We start from the raw sequence: 24,716 nt of genomic DNA, 5'->3' as shown, positions 1-24,716 counted from the left end.
CGTGGGCTATTCTGTTGTTTACAGGGGAGATATCTTCTTACATATTCGGCGTATGGAGGAACGTCCTCCCTTAGTCCGCATCGGCCGGTCGCCATACTGTATGGCCGCAAGCGTCCCTCTTATTTCTTAGAGAGATGTCAGAAGGAAAATCTAACCCCCGGAGGTGTTCCGCCTGACCCGTACTGCTCAGCGTGCTCCTTTTCTTTGCATTTCTCATCCTCGTCGCCTAGGTTAGCTTTTCCTTTTGACCTCTGGAATTCCCAGACCCACCCAAGGTAAGCGGACTGCGTCACAACCATGCTAATTAAGTACGACAGGACATGATGTTGCCTTTGGGGAGAACGTTGGCTTGAGTCTAGCTTTATTAATCACTTGTGATGCCGACAAGAATTATCATTAATCTGATAAGCAACAGCTGGCTTGAGACGGGCGTGTATGCGATATAATATATTTGACAGGGATGGGGGAGGGAGCTTTGACCGTCATATATGGATATGGTTCAATGGTTATTTACAATATCATATAGTACATATTTGCGTTACATAATCTTTATATTACCTCTTTGGTAGCAAAGTTTAAGCTTTAAACTATTTACTATTTTAGAAATAAAAAAATACATGTAGTGACGTTACTTGGCAACCTTCGACCAAGTTACGAAATTGTGCGTCTATTTTTGTCGCGCATGTTTTTCTGAGAACGTGGAGACGAACAGATGGGTTGGTCTGATCCCTGGCCGGAAAATCTGGATAGAACCCCAGACTCAGCCAGTTGTGTCCCGTCCATCATAGTGTAAAGCCACGGTCCCAGCATGGAACACTGCTGGCATGTCGATGATAAACAATAGTAATGATAATAATCTTTATAGCATGTTCATGCCCGTAGGATAAATGCACAAATGACCAAATGTAGTCTAATAGATGAAAAGGAAAAAAGCCTTATACAATAATAACTAATGGAAATGATCTAAAATATAATGTATTTCTATAGGAAATATCACAGTACTGTCATTGACAATAACAATTTCAAATAGATAATGTCAGCCGTTTTTTTCTGCACCGATCAATAAAAACTTTATGAGATTGGCTCGATATTGTAAGAAACGTACATGGTCCAATAAACTTACCGTCTACCGCGAGGAAAGCGACTTAGACAGCTGATCATACGTAACGGTCAAACTGGAAAGTTACGGTAAAGGCAGTCTGCACGGAATGATAGAATAAACCAGTCGCGCGTTTCATCTTCAATACCGAAAAAAGCAACCCTACACACAAGGTAGTCTCACGAATGATATGTTTCCCAACAGGCCTATAACTTGGACCTCCATTGAGAGCCTTTCGGCCTAACACCAGCTGCAGGTTTTCCTCTAGCTCGTGCATCGTTCTACTGTTCAATTAGCAGTCTCAAAGTCCCTCCACAGACTGCCAAACTATGGAACTCTTATATATCTTTATACAATCTTCAAGCCTTCAAAACCAGTATTAACCTATATCTCTTTGAAAAACGCCGGCCAGGCGATATGTACCCCTGGATAAATGAAAATAAACAAAATCTCTTAGCATAATGATTCCATTTTCCACCACCCATAATCGTATCTCATTGCCTAGAAGTAATGAAATGGCCTTGTATTGAACAAATTTGTTGAAAATATAATGTTTCCCTCTATCATCACTCACTATTGCATACAGCCATTGCATAACGAATTTCGTTGACTTAAAAAACCCAGATAACTACATGATAAAGTCTTTCAGTCGATGAACGTCAAACATGTACGACATACAGGTAATACCCAACACAAAAAGTTACTCGGCAACGGGATGGATATTGTAAACGCCGTCAGACGCTTTAAGTAGCATCCACTAATCACTCGTCAGTGGCTGACAAAAGTCTGACGTCCAATTCAGGGTTTCGGAGACGTCCATCCCTATCTGCTGCTCACACTTTGTTCTGACACACAGACAAGTTGCCAATAATACCACACATCACTTTGGGTATTGACAATCTGCAGTGGTCCACATGGCGGCACATGTACACCCCTTCCCCATGGGAGTTACATTGGCAAGTCTTCCTCATGATCTTAGCAATTATGGCAAGAGTCAGTGACCTACTGATGGTGAGTTCGGCGTCTGTGCAATAAATCAACATCGATCAATCATATATCGACGGCACAATGGGGGGGGGGGCATAGACGTGTCACAGCAGGATCTCCCTTTTACAGATATTATTAGTGTTCTTAATGTAGGCCCTTATCTGAACGGGATTTCGCTTTTTGAAATTCTGTACCTCACAGACTTTCACTTGTTTCACAAGGGAAATATTGTTGACTTACTATGAGAAATATGCATACAGAAGTATCATTCTGTATTGGATGTCATCTTTCTCATCAAAAGATGTTTGTGAGTAACTGGTTTTGTTACCGTTTTTTTATCAACGGCTGTACCTCGCAGACTTTCAGTTGTGTCGCTGAAGTGAAGTATTGTTAACTTGCTGAGAAAAATACAACTGCGTGAAGTTGCATTCTGTATGCGTTTCCTTCTCATCAAAATGCGCCCTTGTTTGAGGGCACCATTTTTTCAGTTATCCCTTTATTCTGTAGTTGTATATTATGATGTAACGATATAACATGTGTCGCATTACTCTAGACAATGTCACATCATTACGTACATCGGATGCTTCTGATAAATTGATATAGCCCTTTATGACAGTTGACATTCTAAGCTATATAAGCCTTGTAGACCTTCCTACCCTGCAGTATTCCACACTCGTGCTACAATCATCTAACAGCTGTTTCTTATTAGCCCAGTGGCGGGCTATGGCATTGTACTTGAACTTGGACTTAGGCCATATTCAGCCCTTGATAAAATTCACAGAATCAATATATAGCCCAGACACTATAGTTAGTCCTATTTGTTTCATCCCAGACAGATAACTGAGTTTGTCATGTACTCTGTAATTTATGAAACAGACGCATACATCGTACATGAAAAACTTATTTCACAGTTTTCCTTGTCGAAGTTAACACTCAGGACTATAGAACCATCATGGGCTCCTAGTCTAGAATATCGTCTGAGAAAGTAAAACTGAGTGAGTACTAGTAATAATCAGTAGTTATTATTGATGGCTATGACATTTTCGACCAGCCTTGATAACGTAAGGATAAACGCCTTGGATCGGGGACAAGTTACTATGCAATTCCTGACATGAACACATATATCTAGATGTTTGTTCGATACTTCAGTGTCGCTCGCCAACAGTCGGCTGTCCATGTGATGCACTCGTGCACGTGCAAGTCTTCTCTTCCATACTCTAATTATCTAGGGAGTGATTTATTCTCAGTCTCGTGTTTTGATAGACCAGACTACCAGGAAACGCCCACCACTTGAAACCGCTTAGAACTAGTTGCCGATGAGTCAGAGCCCAAAACGAGCGGGAAAACTCTGGCAGATAGACTTATAATTGGCAGACACGCCTTTTGAAACGAAGGGATACACCACTAGTAGATAGGGGTGGTAAGGGTTGCTGTCAGTGGATGCGAACAAGTGCACTTATGATGTATCCACATTGCTGAGAGTCAAACATATTTCTCTGAACGCATGTTAAAATGTCATGTTCAAATCATGCTATAATACTACACACAAGGGTCTTGAAATTGAGATAGTCTTCTCTAAACCTACCGCCCCCTCCCCAGTCGAAAGTGATACCCCTCACTCTGTCTGCTTCCTTGATTGGACCTACTGTGACCTTGTCTCGAGTACTGCGGCACATGTTATAAACCCGCGTGGAGCCATAGGAGTAGAACCTGTGCCCTGGTAAATCTTACACGACAGGTGTACACGGCTTATAGTTCCAATTTTCTCTAATTCCAGACAGACTGTGACCTGTTAGAACCCAGCAAGGGAGCGGCGCAATAGACCCAAGATGGCGGAGGAAGCGCCAGGATTCCGCCAACCGATCAAGAGCATAGCGGTCATCAAGGGGAAACCAGCCAAGTTTGAGGCCATAGTGACAGGTACTGTGAGACTTCTGACCTTACATTTTACCTTATTTGGGTGGCATGCGCACTGCGGCGTTTTGCAGCCATAATGTTGACCTTATTTTCTAGCCACATGGTCTTCCACTACTTTTATGGTGCCAGGAAAAGGGGTTGGGTTGCGGTATATGCATTTGATGAATCGATGAATGATTCTTGTAAAGTTGGAGCACGCATAAGTATTGTACAGTAGGATTTTGTTACTTTTGTAATTTGTACAGGTGTGACCAGCATATCAAGAGTTTTGTTATTGTTAGTGATATACCTGTGTGAACATCATTTGAACAGACCTGCCTTTCTTGGAGGAGTATAAAACTTTGGTAATCAATTTATTACGGGAGGGTGTGTGTATCAGGGAAAACAGTGGCTTGTCTGTAATGTAGGGCACAGGGGAGACGACTGACTCCATTTTGCAAACTATATTTTCGGAGCTAAGGAGATGAACCTTAAAATGTTTCTCTTGTGAAGAGACTTATAGTGCCACCATCAGTTATAAACCTGGCAGCCACATGTAGCATAATTTATAAGGGAGGGTCGATTTATTTTGGTACTGCGGGCCCGGCTTCATGAGTCACACGTGTGTAGGTTGAAGTCAGAGCACATGTCGACGTGTTTGCCTGATGTTCTGGAAGGGACACTCCAGTTTGTTCCTGAATTGTTTGCATGTCAGAGGGTGTCAAACACAGAGGCGCTGGTGCCAGCAAGGTCGTGATGTTCTCGGACCATCTGTGGGGACAAACCATTAATTTGGAATTGGTTGTAGAATATAGACTGTGCCCTTCATGGATTCCCCCTTCAGGGTAAATACATGAACTTCACTTGCCCTTCTTTCAGATCGGAAACTGTTACATCATACAAACGTCATGTTTTCAGATGATTTCCGTGGTTTCAAAAGGTTCCTCCGTGAGTGAGTTATGAACGTTCCCTGAAAACTGGCGCTGGGTTGGGTTGGTTGGGTCAGCCAGGGTTAAGTGTTTGCAGTACCGACTTGTTGGGCGGGGTGCTGCCATGGCAACACGTGTCCCTCTCGTCAGCCAGGGCAAATTCTTTACGTGAACGAGAGGGGATGGTCCCTAGCCTGTTCCTAGAACTGCGCTCTTTCATTGTTTTGCAAACTACATAAGGAGACACGCAGACTAGGCTGTCATTTGGCATCTTACCACTTTTCGTGACGTTTCAAAGTTTCCAGGGCAACTATTACGTCATGCACGAACTTCTGTCAGTCAACAGAAGATAGCCTGGGTACCATCTGATTTCTACCGGGGCTCCTTACACTCGCTATTTTTGATTTTTAGGGTAGCGAGTGTAAGGAGCCCCGGTAGAAATCGGAATGTACCCAGGCTACAGGAAGACCCATCGGACAAGGAAATTCCCGGAAATGCCTACATTTGAGCTTGGGAGGTCCACGGCATCTGCAGTTGCCTTTTTCTTTCAAAACCAAACTGACAGGAGCCTGTCAACAATTGTACCTGAATCTTAGATTTTGGCCAATGGAACATGTGACCTTTGACGCATCGATGGATATGTCTTCGTTGATTTAAGGACGATGTCTCCTTAACTTGGTCAAGTGCAATCGTACAATCTATAGATTAAATAACTACATGGTGTCAAATGAAGAATTGGAGTCAGCTGCCTTGAACCTTGACATGACCTTGATATAAATAGATAATCTGGCTTAACCTTGAAACAACATCAATGCGGAAATGAGAACTAATTATAAGTACGGGAACAAACATTGTTGTTTTTTGATTCTAGGTTGTTTTGTTGACAAACAACAAACCAGCTCGTTTCCGAATAAGGCTGAGCATTGGGCCACAACACGTGAATTTTATGGATGTAATGCTATAGCGCGAAAATCACAAGATAGGTAAGAAACAAGATGACAAAATTTTCAACAACGGGACCATAAACGTTGCACTAACAGTAATTGAAGCGACAAAACATGGCATCGCAGTCAACAAGTTTTTATTCAGTACTGTGTCCAAGAAGTGCAGAAAGTTCCCCTAGTATCACAACAATTACACTTGAGGCTACATGATAACATCACTTGGTGTTATGATATCTGGGGTTTATTGCGATAGGGCAGACAGACGTTTACGACATATCTTCCTATTTTCGGTATATTCTTATCATGTTGGCCAGAAGGGAACCAAATTTTATCATCAAGTTCTTCTTCAAACCAGGCAAAAAGCAAGGCGTCATCCAAAAAAGTTCCTGGCTTCGGGCTTAGATGGTCAAAAGGTTGTTGTAAGTCAATAACTTCCGGGTATGAACATGTAACGTCAAACCGCGAAGACATACCGCTGTCTCCTCCACTTGTGGTGTCCGTGTCACGCCATGAAGTGACCGAAGGCTAGCGCGCCTCCTGCTGCTGACATTCTACACCGCGGTATGTAACCCCGGGACGGGAAGGATACAGAACTGCGCTGTGAACCAACCAGTGTAAATCTCAGGAGGGGCAAGGGAGTCCATATTGAAGATTTCTTTTGCACAACCAGAATGCCTCCTAGCCTGGTATCCAGCCGTAATATAGCTCCCGAGTCTCTTCTCTCCTCTTCGTAATTGCGAAGAGTAGAGAAGAGACTCGGGAGCTATATTACGACAGGATACCAGGCTAGAATGCCTCTTACCTGCTGACGTTTCGATGTCTGTCATTAGATAGTATCAAAAGCTGCCAAAGGATTGAAGGAGTGTGTTGGTTACGAGTGGCTGATGACTCCCTTTGGCCAGCTATACTCCTTGGCCAGCTTTGATACTATATTATGCCACTGTTAAATCTGCCTGGAGATTAGTCTGTCAGACATCTTCCTCAGAGCTTCTAACTGGAGTTTTGCTTCTCGCTGCTATATGTAGCCGATGTAGGTGGCGCCTTTGTGGCGAGAACACAATATCAAACGTGGCTGAGTTTGTTGGACTGGCGTTTAAATTTGTAGTATGTGGTTCATTGGGATGTTTCTAAACGGATAGATACTTAATCGACATGGATACTGACACAAAGCCGGCTATCTGACCTTGTGTATTGATAGGTAAGGTCGACCCACTTAGGAAGATATACATGTGTGTAGTATATGCACATACTCGTACATATGAAATGTTCGATTCACACGTTGGGCTGGGATTTTGCGAAATGGTAGCAGTATATATATGGGAATCACAATTCAATAGGACTCCTTGCGACCCTCTTCATATCTGCAGATGGCTTTCAATGCAATAGCTGCAAGGCCCGTTTAATAATCTGGCATTTCATACAACTAAGAATCTTCCAGATTAGAACTATATTATAACTTACGGAATACAAGTATGCTACACTGTGCTACACTTAAAAAGCCTTGTATACATTGTAATTTTTTGTCTGTCCAATACCATTTTTAGAACATTATACAGTAGCAACAATACAATATGCATATCGATCTACAAAGAAAACGTATTTGATAAGTTATTGACACTCACTGCTGACTCTGATTACAGGCAACCCCGAACCAGACGTCTCATGGTACCTAAACGGAAAGGAGGTGGCTCACACAGACAAAACTCAAATCTCGCGAGAAGAGGGCGGGCGCGCAAGTCTCGTGCTGACGTCAGTGACCGACGATGGCGGGAATGTCGCCTGCACGGCGAGGAACGCTGAGGGCTCGGCCTCCAGCACTGCCAAGCTTGTTGTTAGAGGTAAAGTTTCTTTATTTGTGTGTTTTGAACCTTTCTGATACATACAGTTCAATCTAGTAGGAAGAATGGTATAACATACTCGTTTTATACGCAGAGCCGCATAAGTATACCTCGGCAAGCTCCGAACTGAGGTTTCCACTTTTGTGGGTCTGACCAACGTTTATCCAATCAGAGAATCGCCTAATTGTTTTTTTTTTTGGTAAAGTCGATTCTCTGATTGTCTGAAGGCTGGTTTGAGGCCACGCCAACAGAAGCTGAAACCTCAGCCCACTTTAGCTGACCCTCCCTATCACCTATGTATGTTCTATAGCCTGAAGAGAATAAGTATACGTGAGGGAAGAATTGTTTTCCTGTAACTTGTACTACTTGTAGATGTACACGTCCTGTCAGCAACAATATTGCAAGCAACCGAGATGACTCCTTTTTAATGTGAAACATTTGTAATCTACTTAACCGTTTTTGCTTTAATCTTTTCCTCTCACCAGAACCTCCTGACTTCGTCCAGAGACTAAAGAGTCAGCGGGTGAAGGAAGGTTCCCGTGTGGAGATGGTGGTGAGGTTCAGGGGCACGCCCATGCCGAAGATCAGGTGGTACAGAGAGAGGGCGGAGCTCCAGAGCACGGAGGACTTCAGGATCGTGACAGAAGGCGACACCAGTCGACTCATCATTGAGGAGGTTTATGAGGACGACTCTGGGAAATTCAGCGCCACGGCTACAAACGTGGTGGGGAGGGTCATTTCTGCTGCACACCTCATGGTGACAGGTAGGCTGATTCTTGTATATAGATAATCAGGGCAGAGATCTGATATTGCGATCTGGTATAATACATATCGCCGATTCCGTCAGCAGAGACCCTGATCGTTTTCTCTGTCGACAGAAACTCCGATAAGGGTGCTAGGAACGTGTTAGGGTGTTCTCCCATATTTAAATCGCAGCTCACACTTCGATCAGAATTTCACGAATCTGCCTGATTATAATCTATATCCTAACGTATCTTACCGTTAGCATATGACAGTCAACAGATTTTTTATACATAACAAAGACTGCATAATGTATTTTCGTATTTCTGGAAATGTGACGATTCCCCAACTTGCGTAGCTACATGGTTAAAACAAAACAAAACAAAAGAGAAACGTTTTCATTTTTCCGTAGATACGACTCCCCCTGCGACTCCAACGGGACGTCTGAGTACTCCAGGCAAGCTGACTCCAGGAGCCTCCCCGGGACTCGCGCCTTCCCCCGCCGGAGCTGCGGCGGCTCCCGTGACTCCAATGACGGGAGCGCCAGTGGCCAAGGACGCGGCAGTCGTGAAGCCTCTAGCGGTCAAACCTGCAGATGAAGCAGCCCCTGTAGCTGTTAAAGCAGGAGAGAAAAGACCTGCAGAAGCTAAGGCTGGAGAAATACCAGCTGCCAAAAAGGTAGCATCAAAGGATGACGAACAGAAACCTGTTCCAATGGAAGTGGACCAAGCGGCCGGAAAAGCCGCAGGGGAAGCCGTGACACCGAGGGTTGCAGGGGACGGCCAAGAGGAGGTTAGACCTGCCGCCGAGGGTACAGATAAAGAAGCTAAAGGTAGGAATTGCATTTTGTCCTTGTAATTTTTTTTTTACATACTTTCATAAATATTTTGTATTCGTTGCTAATTTTGTGCCTCTAGTACATATGTGTATAAACACCATCAAATAAAATACGAGCGTTAGTCACTTCCAACGTTAGTGGCCCGTCAAGTGTCCAATTTGCAGTTGGAAGGTCAGTAGTGGTACATCTATATCCAGCGAGACAGTAATCGTAGGCCGTACCAACTATCTCCACTCTGTCCTAAAGAACACCGTCTGATTAGTAGACGATCATGGGAGACATGGCTGGAAATGAAAGGTTTTCGCTAAGCCCTATCTTGGTGTACAGCATGCAAGGGTAAAAGTATATTCGACTTACACATACGGATATTGTGGTGTCCCCTTGTTACATCTCTGTCCCCTTCGTCGGTGTAATCATCATCACTGGTTTCTGCATCTCCAGAAACCAGTTTGTGTGTCGTTGGGGTTCACTGGCACATCAAGATCATTTCTAGGTGATTGTCTAGCTATAAAACAAGTCCGCAAATACTTGAATGTACTCTTCCAAACTAGCATTCCCAAGTCCTCTGGGAGTAAAACCGAGTGACGTAGACGACACGTCAGTGACCCTAAAGTGGACCCCCGTGACGGGCGCCACGGACTACAGAATTGCGGTGACCCCGCCCGATGGTAAGGTCGTTGACCCGGTGGGAGGACCGTCCGTGTGGGAGAGGACAGTGGACGGCCTCCGTCCTGGACAGGAGTACGTCTTCACCGTGACCGCCATCGGGCCGGAGGGACAGAGCAATCCTTCTAAGCCAGTGAAAATAAGCACAGCGGGTATGGATGGTGCTTACAATACACGGTGTTTGTAGTGGTGTGCTGTGGCTGAAGGTGCTGAGTACTCTGTTGCTGCTTTTGGCTGACCTATACACTGCCACAGTTTGGTTTTAGTTGTTGGTTACCAACAGGACTCAGCCTGGGTAGTTCACTATGACCATATGTAGATTTACTTCTCGCAGTCAAATGGCCGGAGTCAGCCCTCACATAGTGTTACGCTGCTTGAAACTTTCTAATAGTTAATTGTATTCAGCAAAGATGAGTTCAAAAGCCCATAGACAATTTGACAAGAGCTAGCTGTTTGCATCATGACTCCAAGTTGTGAGACAATATGCATATAGATATGGTGTGGCTGACTGTCTCTAGAAGCTGTAGATACCATTGCTGGGCTGTTGCTTATGCATGGTTCAGACAAAAGCTATTTGCCTGTCAGTTTCCTTTTTTTGCGTGTGCACAAGAGTTAAGACTCACCTAGAATCTGGAGGCAGTTTAAGGTGTATAGATGTATCTGCGATAGCGTATAGGCGATAACATAAGCGCCAAGCGCCAACTTATTTTTGGGAAGGAAGTCATCATAGATAAGTTCAATGGCCTCTCTAACAAACTTATTTCCAGTACAGTGTTGTTCGTTGCAATCAAAATAACTATTTAGGTTCCTTGGAAATGAAAGTCGTTGCATATAACAATGGCTCCAGAATACAAACCATTCTTGACGAACCTTCCCTTACTACTCAATAATTCTAATCTCCAGGTAGACTTACGGTGGCGGTAGATCTGTTTGGATATCATCGTAATTTATCTAAGTACCTGTTGTGATATTGGGGATCCAATTGACCTCGTCGTCCCATGAAGGCACGAATACTAACTTCGTATTGCATTTGATCACCCTTCAGGTGCAGCTGGAAAGGCCAAGGTGATCTCTCCACCGACCGGGAAGAAAAAACAAGTTAGCGCGGAGGGTGGGAAATTGAAGCGGGAGGGAAGTGGCGACGACACCGTCACATCTCCGAGTCAGCTCCGCCGACAAGGTGATCTGATCACGTCTCCCAGTCAGTTACGGAGACAAGGCACCGATGACTCGGCCTCCGTGAGTTCATTCCACACGGCAACGGGAGAGGAGGTCATGTCCATCAGCTCGTACGCTACAGCAGAAGCCGGCACCCTGGAAGGGTAAGACCGTTGGTTCTGGCCCAGGCTTGAAGAGGTCCAATTTCGCTGTGCGCTGTACTTGTACACTGTTCTCCTCACTGTTACTAACGCTTCTGTCTTGAAATGTACAGTAGGTTGAGTTTAATGTGACGCTTGGAAGTTCTTTGATACTGAAGAGAATGTCTATGCTTGAATGTGATGCTGATGCTAAGGCAGTTAGCTCTATCATTAGGTCAATTTAACTTAATTTGAGACAGTATTCTCTATCATTTATCATTTCCTAAATTTGATCATATCCTAAATTTCATCCAGCCTTTTGACAATACTAGTATTTTAACGAATACTGGTAGTATGCTCGTAAAGTTTTTAATAGTCCACGAAGAAGTTTCACACAATCTCATAGGATTATTGTTGTGTGTTGTTTTTTGACAAAATAATCGATCGAAACACACCTGTAGTTTTGACGTCGGTCATTGTCCTGAATTCGACCGTTTTCATGTCGTTATTTACATGTCACTGCAAGCTATATAACTGACACGAAACTGTGTGACGACCGGGGCAAGCAAAATTGCAGTTAACTAACCATGAGCCTATGTTAGTGGCATTGCTTGAGATTCAGCGGTTCTTGCGAATGGAGCACTCAGCTGAGGCAACTGGTGTTTGCTTCTTGCAGATCTCCTAGCGTTCAGGTTCCTCAGCCGAAGCTATTCATGTCGGGCTTGCTGTCTGGGATTCCCGGTGCCTTCTCTAGTCTACATGCTGGCCAGGCCGGTCTGGCTTTAAACCAACAACAAACGCAGATGTATGTATGCCTGCAACATACGTGGTGCACGCATGACCACATTGGTATCAGATGTATGTAGTATAATGTTCTATTGTGTGTTACTAATTATGTGGACGTTACTATTTGTCATATTTGATGTATTCTTGAGTTGTTGTGTGTCTTCCAGCAGACTTTGTGCAGTCTTTACATCATTAGAGGATATGGCCCCACTTATCAGATAGTTGTAAAATAATTTCAAAAATTCCAGATGTAAAAAATTCCAAATTCAATAAGTAATGCCCCTGACCCACTTCCAGTCGTCTGATCTAGATGAAATTTTGTCTGTGTAATGATTCATATCTTTATAGGTTATGTTGCAAAAACAGCTCTGAACTAATTGTGTGGTTTTTTGATTTACTGGTGTTTGAACTGAGTCAGGTGCGAAATGGACCAGGTGTGAAATGGAACCAGTTTTTGTATTTGAAAGGACGCACACCAAAGAAGATTTTTGATGAAATGAAAGAAACTTATGGTGATGATCATCATATGACCTTGTAAAACGCTGGCATCCTGAATTCAAACATGGGCGGAAGTCTGCGGAAATAGCTCCCAGACCTGGTCGTCCCTCTTCTGCCATTGACGAGGTATCTGTTGGAGGACCAACCTGGTGTGTCCTACAAAAACGGTGTCCAGAGCTGCATCAAACGATGGGAGAAATGCATAACTCTGGGTGGTTCTCTGAAGAGAAAGACTAATAGCTGTGCCAAGTTTCATTAATCTCCTGCTATGGAAAATGGGTCAGGGGCATTACTTATTGACCGCCCCTCGTAGATCTCAGCAAAGAAATTAAAGGGAAGCTGTGGGGATTTTATTCAGTTTTAAAATATCATTGCTGGAAACTGAGCAGGTGCATTTTGTAAACCAAAGGGCATCAGAAGTGTCTACAATAGAGGAGATGTCGGAGGGAGAAGAGGACGAGTTGGCAGGGGCACCGGAGTTCAACAGGGGCCTAGAGAGCTGCCAGGTCGCCAGAGGAGAGTCCGTCAGATTCGAGTGCGAAATCTCTGGATCCCCGCCTCCTACCATCATATGGCTCAAGGTACTTCTTGTAATGCTTTCATACTGGCATCAGTGCAATAAGTGAAACTAGAAAAATGTTCCTAGCGTTGAACAATTTCAAACCTTACGGATATCTTATGTAATTGTACAGAAGATGCAGTCGATAATACTTTTTGTGTAAATGCATATGCATCGACATGATGTTGATTTTATAAAATATATGTCAATAGAATATGCTCCTAATTTAGAATAGTATGTAGCTAGGCATTGCATAGTCACCGTTGATTGTTGCGTACTACATGAACGCATTCTGAATTTCTCGGTAAAGATTGGTGGTTGGCCATCTTTGCATTTTAGCTCATGTCAACTTTCAGTGGTCCTATGCAGTTGCCTTATGTAAATATTTCTTTCTTTTCATACAGGATGGGAAAGAGATTGACGAAGATAACCAACACTTTGCCAAGTATGGTGATGACGGTAGTTTTGCGCTGGTCATCACTAACGTCACCGATGCCGACTCGGGTGCGTACAGTTGCCAAGCAACAAGCAAGAAGGGACAGGCAACTAGTACCGCGGAACTCACCGTCAAACCACGTAAGTTGCACAACCGTTGTTCATTGTTCATGGCATTGTTCTAGCCTGAGAGCTGTTACATTTACAGTCATATCAGTGTTAACTACTTAGCTATGTCTACCTCATATTGTGCTTATTAACTCGCTCCTATCCAGAGAATGCTGCAATTTTTGCTTCAGTGTTCTCGTCTTAACTGCTCGTTTCCTTGGTGATCAATAACCTAGGTAAATATATCAAAGAATATTTAGACCTTAGAACCAACAATGTAAATGATACCCCAGACTCAACATGCTGATATATTGATACACGTACTTATTCGTAGACATTCATGTAAGTAATTAATTGTATACACTTGTTTATTCGCATATACATATTTGTAGCAGACCTTTCGAACGTCGTTGTACTTTTGTTGTGTCAATAAAGATAAATATAATGATATTTCATTGGCTTAAAGTTAAAGAAAAAAACGTTTGTGGATAACAGTAAGGGAAAGTAGTCTCCAAGCAGAACCTACGGTGCCTTAAGGATAGTATCAAAGCTGGCCAAGGAGTATAGCCGGCCAAAGGGAGTAAGACGGGCACCGGTACCTGGTGCCCAACTATGCTCTTTTGCCAGCTTTGATACTATCTTTTGCTGCTTGGAGATTAAAGGGAATGCACGAGAGACAAGTTGGTCGAGGACTTGATTTTTCCAAATTTGTCGAAAATATATTGTAAAGGTGTCGTATAATACCACGCTTCATACATAGATGCAATTGGTGGAGAGGAAACGAGAGGTGAGAAAATCGCGCCGATATTCGCGGCCAAACTGACGGATGTCAAGGTGTCAGAGGGAGCAGATGCCCGATTCGACTGCGTGGTCGCAGGGACTCCTGGGATTGAAATCACGTGGCTTAAAGATGGCGTCCCTGTGGGCAACGGCGGCAATCGGATGCTGACGTTTAGGGGGGACGGCAGTTGTTCCCTGGACGTCAGGAACGTCACCTGTGATGACGGCGGCGTGTACGAGGTGCAGGCGGCTAACATCGCAGGGACGGCAAAGTGTTCGGCTGTGCTGGTTGTACCACAACTGGAACGTAGGTCACCGTGGTGTGACGTGACTTCTCGTTTCTTGGCTGATCCCTCCCCGCGTTCCGACTCTCTACCCTCTGTTGCTCTTACCCTTTGCGTTAGGGTTGTCGCTGGAGTTCCTAACATGTCGTCTTCTCCCTTGTTGTAGGTTCCCGTAGTAGTATTTGCTGGTGCGTTGTTCTTTTGTGTCGCCGTTGTCGTTTTCTTGTGGTGTTCCCTGTATTATGGTCTACATGTTCGACATCGCGCTTATTCCTACCACTATCTTTTGGGAACCACTGTCCAAAATTGTTTAGCGTGCCATATTTGAACAAAACCTGTACCTGATCGGTTTGTCCTAATCATTGTTAAATACCTTCACATTACCCTACGGACCTTCGCATAGATAGTTGCAAATAAAAACTTTTCATTTCGGCTTTCTTTGCGTTTAGTGGTACACGGCCCGTATTTTTAGATAATTCGACTGCCGCGTCACCATCCTCTTTAATTTTACAGAAAAGAACTCTGTCCATACACATAAGCCAGCCTCGCAACCAGTGTCATTAGCCACAATACAGGAGGAGGTCAAAGTTCAAGGTCAGTGTCAAGTGACCTGAAGGTCATGTTGCACGACATGTTTTGAGGATGCTGCTGAGGAGACTGTTGAACCGTCTTGCATCAGAGGAGTGATATTTTAAACAAGGACGTGTGTTGCTCGATGGATTAAGTGAAGGCATCGTATTGAGTGTTGTATGTAGGACTAGTAGGAGTGTGGTAGCATGTTACCCTGTTGAAATAATGGGGAAAAAATCACAAAGCAACCCAGGTGTAGAAATCCAGTAAAACACACACGCATTTCTAAGAAAATATAATAGCACATGAAGATGTTGCATAATAGAAAGTAGTGTTCGTCTGGACCACTGTGGCCTTTTATTTCTTTTTAAACTCGTGCTACAAAAGGTTTGTTTGCATGCATTGTGTGTACATCGTGTCGCTGTGTTTTGTTTTTCATTTCTCACGCCTTTGGATCGTAGATGCATGATGTTGCAGTGTGAGTGGTAATGACAGTTCTGACATCATATATTTCACTCTTACATTTCCAATAGTTTTAGTTGTAGTTGGCTGTACTTTGAGAATATTCAGTTAATGAAATTTTAACTATAGAGAAAGGCAGCTTAGTCAATTACCAAAGACAAGAAGACGATTAAAACTTCTACGATACTTTATTGAAGGACCAATTTTGTCAAGCATTCTTCGAACTTTCTTTAGATTTAAAGCCACCAACAGAAATCAATACCACGTACGTGAGTGATTCCGCCATCACGGTGTCATGGAAACCTGTTGCCGGGGCAACCGATTATAACGTCATAGTCAGTCCGGCAGACGGTGTGGTAAGAGCCTCCGACGACGGACCGACATTTCCCCAGAGAAGAGTCGAAGGGCTCAGGAGTGGGACCGAGTACACGTTTACTGTCGTGGCCACCCGGAAAAACGGCCATGCTGTTGCCGGTGTGCCGCTGACCCAGACCACCAGAGGTTAGCGTGCTAGAGGTCAACTGGGGCTGGCGCAAGCCTCATGGCCTGCTCGCTCCGCAATGTGAATGGCAACCTCCAGTTACTGTACTGGCATCTTTCGCAGGAGCTGCTGTCTGTACAAAGTACATGTAAAAGAAAGCTATGAATGTTAGAATAAGCAGTGATACAGAATTCTAGAAACTAGGAGGATGTGGCTGTGTGTTAAACTCCCGGGATATTGTTTGTAAGACCCGGGGGCTATAAAAAGTTTTTCTTTCAAATTGAGATCTGTAGGGCAAATCAAAGTCAAGCTGCAAGCACGTGACACTCGAGTTTTTTCTTTGTTATTCTAGACTGCATCTGGGCTGTACTCGGAGGAACATCTCCGATCATCTACTTCAAAGGAGTAGATGTCATTTGCGACGTCTACAATCACTGCACTTTTGAAATACAGTTTTATTGGTGAAGGGGAGAGAGCGTTGGTTTATACATTGATGTTGCTAACCTTCATCCCACAGAGCTCCCTACACCCGGTGCTCTACGTTCCGAATCGGTGACAGACACCGGGATGACGCTGGCCTGGTTGCCGACGCCCGGCGCTACCGACTATGAGGTTAGCATCAGCCCTCCTGGTGGAGACGTCCACCCGCCAAGCGGAGCTCCCACCGAGCCCCAGCGGGTCATCAGTGGGCTGGAGCCCGCCAAGGAATATGAGGTCACCGTCACCGCCAAGATCGGCGACAAACGCAGTGCGCAGTGCGAGCCGTTTAAGGTTACCACTAAACGTGAGTACAGGCAATACAAGCCGTCTTTGACAAATCACTTTGCTCAATTAACCTGATACAAAAAGAATTATAAGTTTCAAGGGACATGCTGCTTTCTCTGCTTATCACTCAGCACTAATGAGGAAGAGTATAGGAGTTAAACACACATCACTGCCAGTGGACTAGCCCCCTGCTGTAGTGGCTTGCACAAATGTGTGGTCCAAGGGCTGCGGAAATGGAGATGGGCGCCACCCCTATTCATCCATAGATGTACGGGTAACTTCAACTTTAACCCAAAATGCATGTTTTCGTTTTCTTTTTGTAGCTCTTGGAACGCCTGCGGGATTCAATGCCAACAAGATCACAGACAACAGCATGTTCGTCTCGTGGACGCCTGTAAACGGTGCCACTGACTACGAAGTCAGACTGGACCCACCGGCCGGCGACGTGAAACTGACGGAGAAAGGCTCGACTGTCCCCGAAAGGCAGCTGACCGGGCTGTCCGGTGGGATTGAGTACCGCATCAGTGTGGGCGCCAAGAACCAGAAGGGCGATGTGGTGTGGGCGGAACCTTTCTCAGTTGACACAAAAGGTGAAGAAATTTGAAGCGCGATTGTATTCATAGTATTCATGTTCATTTGCCTTTTCTTACAGGGGACAAGGGATGTAGAAAATGGGAACAATTTGTTGCTGTAAAAAATTACTTGGGAAACTGCAACTATTCTATTGTGTTATTGAACAAAAAAGACACCACAATAGGACGATGCCAGGACCTTAAGCATAGGAACAGTTTTTTATGGTTAAGCTTCTCCGAATGGCAACCAGGTCTTAATGTGTAACATGCTACTTTGTATTTTGACAGACCTTCCCACTCCAAGCGGAACAGATGTGTCGGGTCTAACGGATAATGAGATGACGGTAGCCTGGAAGCCCGTCCCCGGAGCCACAGACTACATCCTCAAGGTCCAGCCGCAGGTCGGCGAGGTCCAGGTGCCACCGGAGGGTCCGGGAGAGGCCAGGCGGCACCTGACGGGACTGTTACCGAATGTAGACTACACTGTCGTGGTGGAGGCAAAGGGTGACAAGCGGAAGAGGAGTGCACCTTGCGCACCAATTAAAGTAAAGACAAAGGGTAGGTTCATCTTTGTTTGTTAGCTCTTGGTAGCGCTCAAATAGAAATACAATCAAAACTACGTAGTACGTAGCTGTTCCATAGCAATGCACAGCAAACGCCAATCAAAGTGCCCACAAATTTGCAATGTACATGTACTATTATAATAACAACCCAGGACTTCACGTTTGTTAGCGTTATACACAATCATAGGATGAAATTACCACGAAAACTGCCTAGTCATTTTCAGTCTCAAAGTCTCATTGGCTTGTAGGTATTCGTTGATATTTAATGATTGTTGGAGAACTCCAACAATCCCAAATCAGCAGCAATGCATGCTCTTTGCTGCAAATACCCGCGTGCACAAGCACATTATACGACTTTCGAAGTTGGTACAAAAATAGCCAAAAATTTCTTATCTTCTCACTATCCTAACCAGCCCTGTGCAGCCCTTCGGACATCAAGCCCAGCAGTGTGACGGCCAGTACGGCGATGTTAGAATGGGAGATGGTGCCAGGCGCCACCGACTACAAAGTGCACATGGAGCCGTCGGACGGACAGGTGACCAAACCTAAGAAAGGTGGACATCTTCCTCAGCGCGAGGTCACGAACCTGACCCCCGGGAGGGAGTACGTCTTCAAGATCACCGCCGTCAGCCCCGCTGGGAATAGTGCACCGTCTCAGGAGATCAAGATCAATACTCCAGGTAACGACACGACCGTCTATACTTTAGTCGTAGTCTAAAAATGGAACCTTCTTTGGACAATGGCATTTCAGAGTGATATCTAGATGAGATTAGATTGACCGACAAATATTGCTTATGATTACTTCAGTCCATTTACTCTTACACATGTTGCCACGTATGATATCGATTTTTATGAAAGATTATCAGTAAGACTTAAACAACACAAACAACATGTCGTCCAGTTTTCGAGGAATGCGCCAATGAAGTCTAGGTACGTTAACTCCCGTTTTGGTAAACATGCAGTGATTTGCACAAATCTGTAGGCATTGCGGGCCCGTCTGACCTTAAAGTACCAACCGTAACGAACACGGAAGCCACACTGTCCTGGGCTCCTGTCCCCGGAGCTAAGGATTACAAGCTTCGGACACAGCCAAAACACGGAGACGTGGCCACGCCCACGGGTGACGCAACTTCCGCTCAGAGAACAATATCCGGTTTACAGCCGGGAACCAATTACAGCGTGTACGTTAGCGCCGTGACAGACCGAGGCGTTGGAGCGGAGTCCCAGCCCGTCCAGATCAAGACCAAGGGTACGTCCGGAGTAACTCTTGTGACCAGGATCTTTTCGCTGTTTGTTCTGTCCGCTTTTATTTGATTTGCTCGGGCCGAATTTGAACCAAATTGTACGAAATATAAGCTTATAGTCTGTCCTTTTGGGTGAATGGATGGTACTGGAATGGCCAGCTCGCTATCTCCCTCAGGCATACTTGTCTAATTTTACCCCAACAGAGTTGCACTTGTTGGACGTGATGTTGTGTTGTATACTGATAGGAAGGGGATCGGTCACACTGGAATATTCGCGGACATTGTAAATGGGATATTCAGTCTATTGGAAAACACAAGCATGAATCGTGTATTGACTCTGTATGTACCCAAACAGTAGGGATTTGGGTGATTTGATATCATCCGGCTTGTTGTAGTGTGTAAACTTTCTAGATCGATAACGACATGCAAGGTCTATTTATGACGCCACCGCCGATTGCTTTTGTATCTATACCCCTCGTATGCCTTGCTACGGTTATATTTTCTGTGAGTGTTGTTAATTGCCATTGCGTATGGTTGTAATTGCTGAAGCAGGCTCCTCCGCATGTAGTGTCCTCGGATCGTGCCACTGATGATGGGAATGTGGTGATATGCGTTCCAGAGGACATTCTGTCGACGCCTTCGAGATATCTTCTTTATTTCATACAATTAAGGTCAACTGGTAACGCGGTGCATGGTTATAGCCTGAGAAGGAAGTTGTGTGTACGCTTGCAATAGTAAATGTCAAAGTGCACATATCCTGGCTTCTAGTGGAATGTGTGGTGGCGTCAGAGATGACCAAGACTGCTTCGTTTTCCATTCGTATTTACTAGGGGAGAAGTCGACAGAGGGACAAAAGATAAGTCTCAGTACGGCGTCCACTTGTCAAAACTTTGTCATTTTTCCCTCCATAGCTTTGCCTTGTCCTTGCTCCCTCAATGCTTCGGAGGCGACTGACTCGGAGTTTAAAGTGGCATGGCTTCCCGTAGAGGGAGCGGAGAACTACGTAGTAACGATAGATCCACCCGGCGGCCAAGTGTCTGAAGTGACGGGCGACCCGTCCAGCCCGGCCCGCGTTATCAGCGGACTGGAGGCCGGCAAGGAATATCGGGTATCCGTCACAGCTACTGGCAAGAAAGGAGATAGTGCTCCCTGTGAACCATTCAGCGTGAAAACGAAAGGTTTGATTTTTATAACGATCTTGTTACGAGCTTCTATGTGTAAACTGGCACGAGCTTGAAACCGTAGCTTTGCCAGTAAGCCATATACGTGTAGTACTAGTACTCAGACGGCTGGTTTTGCTCTGTGTCTTTTGCAAACCCATTGTAGCTCAGTGCTACCGATGATGACCCACGAATGAGTTGAGATAAAGATACACGCGCTACCTTCTTTTTCCCGGTACCAACAAAGAAAAGGATAATAAAGTAACCTGTAATGCCAGTCCGCTTAAATAATGCAACATGGAGAGTTTCCAGGTTAATGTGTTCCAAAGCGGATTTTTTCGGTTATCCTACAACTTTAAAACCTATATAGTTATGCTAAAATTGTTTATATTCTGTCGTGCCGTGCAATGCTTGGTAACCTTCCGCCATCTTGGAAATCGATGCAAGTCAATTTTCCCACAGTTCTTTGCGCCCCGGCCGGTATTTCCGCTACCGCCATCACGGCCTCAAGCTTTGAAGTGACCTGGACGCCTGTCCGAGGTGCGTCCGAGTATGACGTCAGAATGAATCCGGATTCCGGAAAAATCGAGGTCCCGAGTGACGGCCCTTCAGCACCAAGGAGAAGTATCACTGGACTGAGCGCCGGAATCGAGTACCAAATCACAGTTGTGGCAAAGAAGGAAAGTGGAGCCGCACAACCAAGCGAACCGTTCATGGTGAAAACGCGAAGTATGGAAAATCAATCAATTCATCATTTAACCACGTCTCAACAACACGAACTTATTTCACCCGGACAATTGAATGATTCATACCATACACCATCGAACCCCCTTGCTGCTTGATGCCTAGGCCCTTTTCACTTTTCATTGCATCTAACCTCATCTATGGTGTTTGTGTGATTTTCCATGTTGCTTCTGCTTAGTCTACACAAAGTTGCACGACAGCAAACAATACATGCACAACTATTGCTCTACAGAGACAATAAGCTTTTTCCTTGTAATAACACACTAGAACGCACCCAGTAAGCCTCACATGCATCTACCTGACCATTTTTCATTCAAAAATCATCAGACATTTTGTTTAATTTGATAGGTCGTAACACTAATGTAGTTTAAAGTTTAGACAAAATCATAAGTGATAACTATAAAGTTCGTTGTTGACAGACGTGTCGACACGTCGAGATCAGTAAATTTGCCATAAAATTTGCATAAACACAAAGGCTGTAGTTGAGGCGTTAGCCACAGGTTGACATGTTACAGAGATGCACTCCTTCCTCTCTACAGCTATACAATCTCCAAAAGCCCTGAATGCCCCATGGGTAACTGACTCAGACCTTACCCTTACTTGGGAGAAAGTTCGCGGGGCGACTGATTACTCCGTCCGGCTGCAGCCACCAGCAGGGGAGGTTACCGAGACGGAGAGAGGTCCAGCGGCGCCCGAGAGGCGTGTGACGGGCCTCCTACCGGGAACCGAGTACAAAATCTCAGTGGAGGCCGTCGGCTCGGAAGGACACAGCTCCCCGAGTCACATCAAAATTGCAACAAAACGTAGGTCTGATTTGTACGTCGGTCAGTGAGGTCCAGAGTCCCGTCATGTGTAAACGTTACATGTTCTATGGCAACCTTGTCACCTCGTCCTTGTTCTGTGTCGTGAAGTAATAACGCAATCGCTCGTGACGTGTGCGTGAGGATTGCATGCTCATTCATCTGCTTTCATTATATCATAACTGCCCAATGCATGTAGCACTAGTAAGGTCAATTGGGACTTTGTCGTGTTTCATCGGTTTGAGTGTACAGACCTTAGGAAAGAAGGAACTGTGATTTCGTATGTCCAACCAAACAGCACTAAGAGCGCCGTTCGACCTGGCGGCGACGTCGATCACCGACCGGACGCTGCTGGTGTCTTGGCCGGCCGTCCCGGGTGCCACCGACTACAGGGTCACGATGGACCCGCCCGACGGAGAGGTGACGGTAGCCAGGAATGCTATCGCGGAGTCCAAGCGGGAAATCAAGGGACTGCAGCCTGGCAAAGAGTACCAAATCACCGTGCTGGCGCTCAGTCCTGTGGGTTCCAGCGCACCTTCCGAGTCGTTCGTTGTCAAGACGAGAGGTACAGTCTGGCTGTGCAGGGTTAAGTGTCTTGTCTCATGCCGGTAGCGCTTGATGAAGGGAATCTTCAATCGTCGTTTTGATTAACGTAGCACCGTTTTGTGTCTTTGAAAAGGATGGCAATGCAATGGCATAAGGAAACAGGAACATATATCATCATCATCACAAAACGTATTGGTCCATCAAAATTAGTGACGTTAAACTATATCTTGTCTTCCTCATATCTTTCTTTGGGTCTCAAGACCTGCACTAGCTATCTTCTTGCTACGGTCGCCAAACTGTTACGTGTTCTTTGTCTCTTCTCTTAAGCTTATCAATGCTTACATGTTTGCATAATGCTGAAATCAAAAAGCATAATCTAACTTGTCATCGTTTGGCCACGATTGCCATCAAGGTTGCATTTTCCATCATTTTCTGTCATTTCGCCTACTTACAGATATCATGCTTTCACTTCTCTTACGTGTTTCCATTCTGTCTGTGTGTGTTTCTATCTCTCACTCTGACTCATAGCTCTAGCGGCTCCGTCTGCCATCTCTACCGCCACGGTAACGGATAACAGTGCAGGCCTGAAGTGGACCGCAGTCCCCGGCGCCACAGACTACACAGTCACGGTGGAACCCGCCGGTGGGGAGGTGTGGGAGACCCAGGCGGGCCCTGGCGACCCCGAGCGGGTCATCACGGGACTGCAGTCCGGGACAGAGTACGAGATTACCGTGTCGGCCACAGGTCCTGACGGAACTAGCGCACCGAGTGAAAGGATAAAGATAAAGACAGAAGGTGCCCTGTACCATCTTGCATAGCTAATGCATGCGACGAGTGACACCAATAACTTCTCTCTTTCTTCCAGCTTGGTCTAATCAGGTCGGGTTTTAAGCTTGTGCAGTCATTTCAAGACATGGAACTAGCGCGCCGAGTGAAAGGATAAAAATAAAGACAGAAGGTGCCTCGTGCCATCTTCTATATCTAATGCATGCGACACCAATAACTACTCTCTTTCTTCCAGGCATGATCTCATCAGGTTGGACTTTAAGAGTGTTGTGCAGTCATTTTTAGACTATATCGTAGCAGGGAAAGCAAATTCAAGAGCTCTGTTGTAATCTTTTGTGTCTCATTATTACAGCCTTAGCCGCCCCGTCGGAAGTAAAGCAAGCCACGGTGGCTAACGAGGAGATTGTCCTGAAGTGGAAGCCGGTCGCCGGCGCCACGGACTATGAGCTGACCGTGGAACCCCCGGCAGGGGACATCGTGGCCATGAAGGGTGACCGTGCCCGGCCCATGCGCCGTCTGACCGGCCTGACTCCCGGAACCGAGTACAAGATCGTCGTGGTGGCCAAAGACGCAAAGGGCAACACAAGGAAGTCCGATACCATCTCGGCAACAACTCTAAGTGGGTTCCATTCTTTCACTTCCTTTTCTTATTAAGTATATGTCGTGAAGTTATTTGAATCCTAGATAGATTATATATGAACCTCTGTTCTAGATAGATAAGGAAATTTTATAACTAGACAACTAGATAAGGTAATTTCACTCCAGAAGTTACGAGTATGCCTGGCAAAGGCCACGAGGCAAGTTGTGCATAAGGCAAAACTGGCACCTGTAAGTGTAACGCTATGAAGTCACTTTTGCTAGTCATATAAGAGGTGTGCAATGTTTACATAACATAACTTTGCAAGTCATCAATGTCCGTATTTTGACGGTTAACAGACATTCCAAAGGCCGAGGGCCTCCGAGCCTACGACATTACCGACACAACAGTTTATCTACAATGGTCTGCCATCTCCGGGTCCAAGGACTACACCATCAACCTCAGACCGTCCGCCATCGCCTCGGTTAGCGCCCCGGAGAATGACATGACGAAGCCCGAGCGGCTGGTGCAGGGACTGCAGCCTTCCACGGAGTACAACATCTCAGTGTCGGCCATCACCGCTGACGGCCGCGGACCACCATGCAACCCAGTCACCATTGTGACCAAAGGTATGTACCAACAATTCTAACATCCTGATTCATTTGTGTTCTAAAATGAGTCACAGTGCCCGAGATGTTATAATTTTCTTATTGTTAAGCTGGTGGTGAAATAGCCTTCTATTTTGCCGTTAAGAATTTTA

General features: G+C 45.2%; 1 protein-coding gene across 1 annotated transcript; it reads left to right on the top strand.

Annotated features, from left to right (window-relative positions):
- Nucleotides 1–24,605, top strand: LOC118428482 (fibronectin-like). The gene is made up of 25 exons (XM_035838566.1): nt 1–275; nt 3,864–4,006; nt 7,496–7,693; nt 8,179–8,457; nt 8,847–9,266; nt 9,824–10,090; nt 10,984–11,260; nt 11,913–12,041; nt 12,930–13,101; nt 13,484–13,655; nt 14,383–14,709; nt 15,200–15,280; nt 15,953–16,219; nt 16,717–16,983; nt 17,288–17,554; nt 17,825–18,094; nt 18,513–18,779; nt 19,082–19,348; nt 20,255–20,521; nt 20,966–21,232; nt 21,787–22,050; nt 22,346–22,612; nt 23,122–23,388; nt 23,732–23,998; nt 24,316–24,605. Exons 2-25 carry the CDS (start codon nt 3,916–3,918, stop codon nt 24,603–24,605), a joined length of 5,907 nt encoding a protein of 1,968 aa, XP_035694459.1. The 5' UTR covers nt 1–275; nt 3,864–3,915.
- The last annotated feature ends 111 nt before the right edge of the window (nt 24,606–24,716 follow it).

This window comes from Branchiostoma floridae, chromosome 13, assembly GCF_000003815.2.
Source record: "Branchiostoma floridae strain S238N-H82 chromosome 13, Bfl_VNyyK, whole genome shotgun sequence".
NCBI lineage: Eukaryota > Metazoa > Chordata > Leptocardii > Amphioxiformes > Branchiostomatidae > Branchiostoma > Branchiostoma floridae.
Note: the sequence above shows the minus strand (reverse complement) of the source record. Positions and strands in the feature narration are given on the sequence as shown.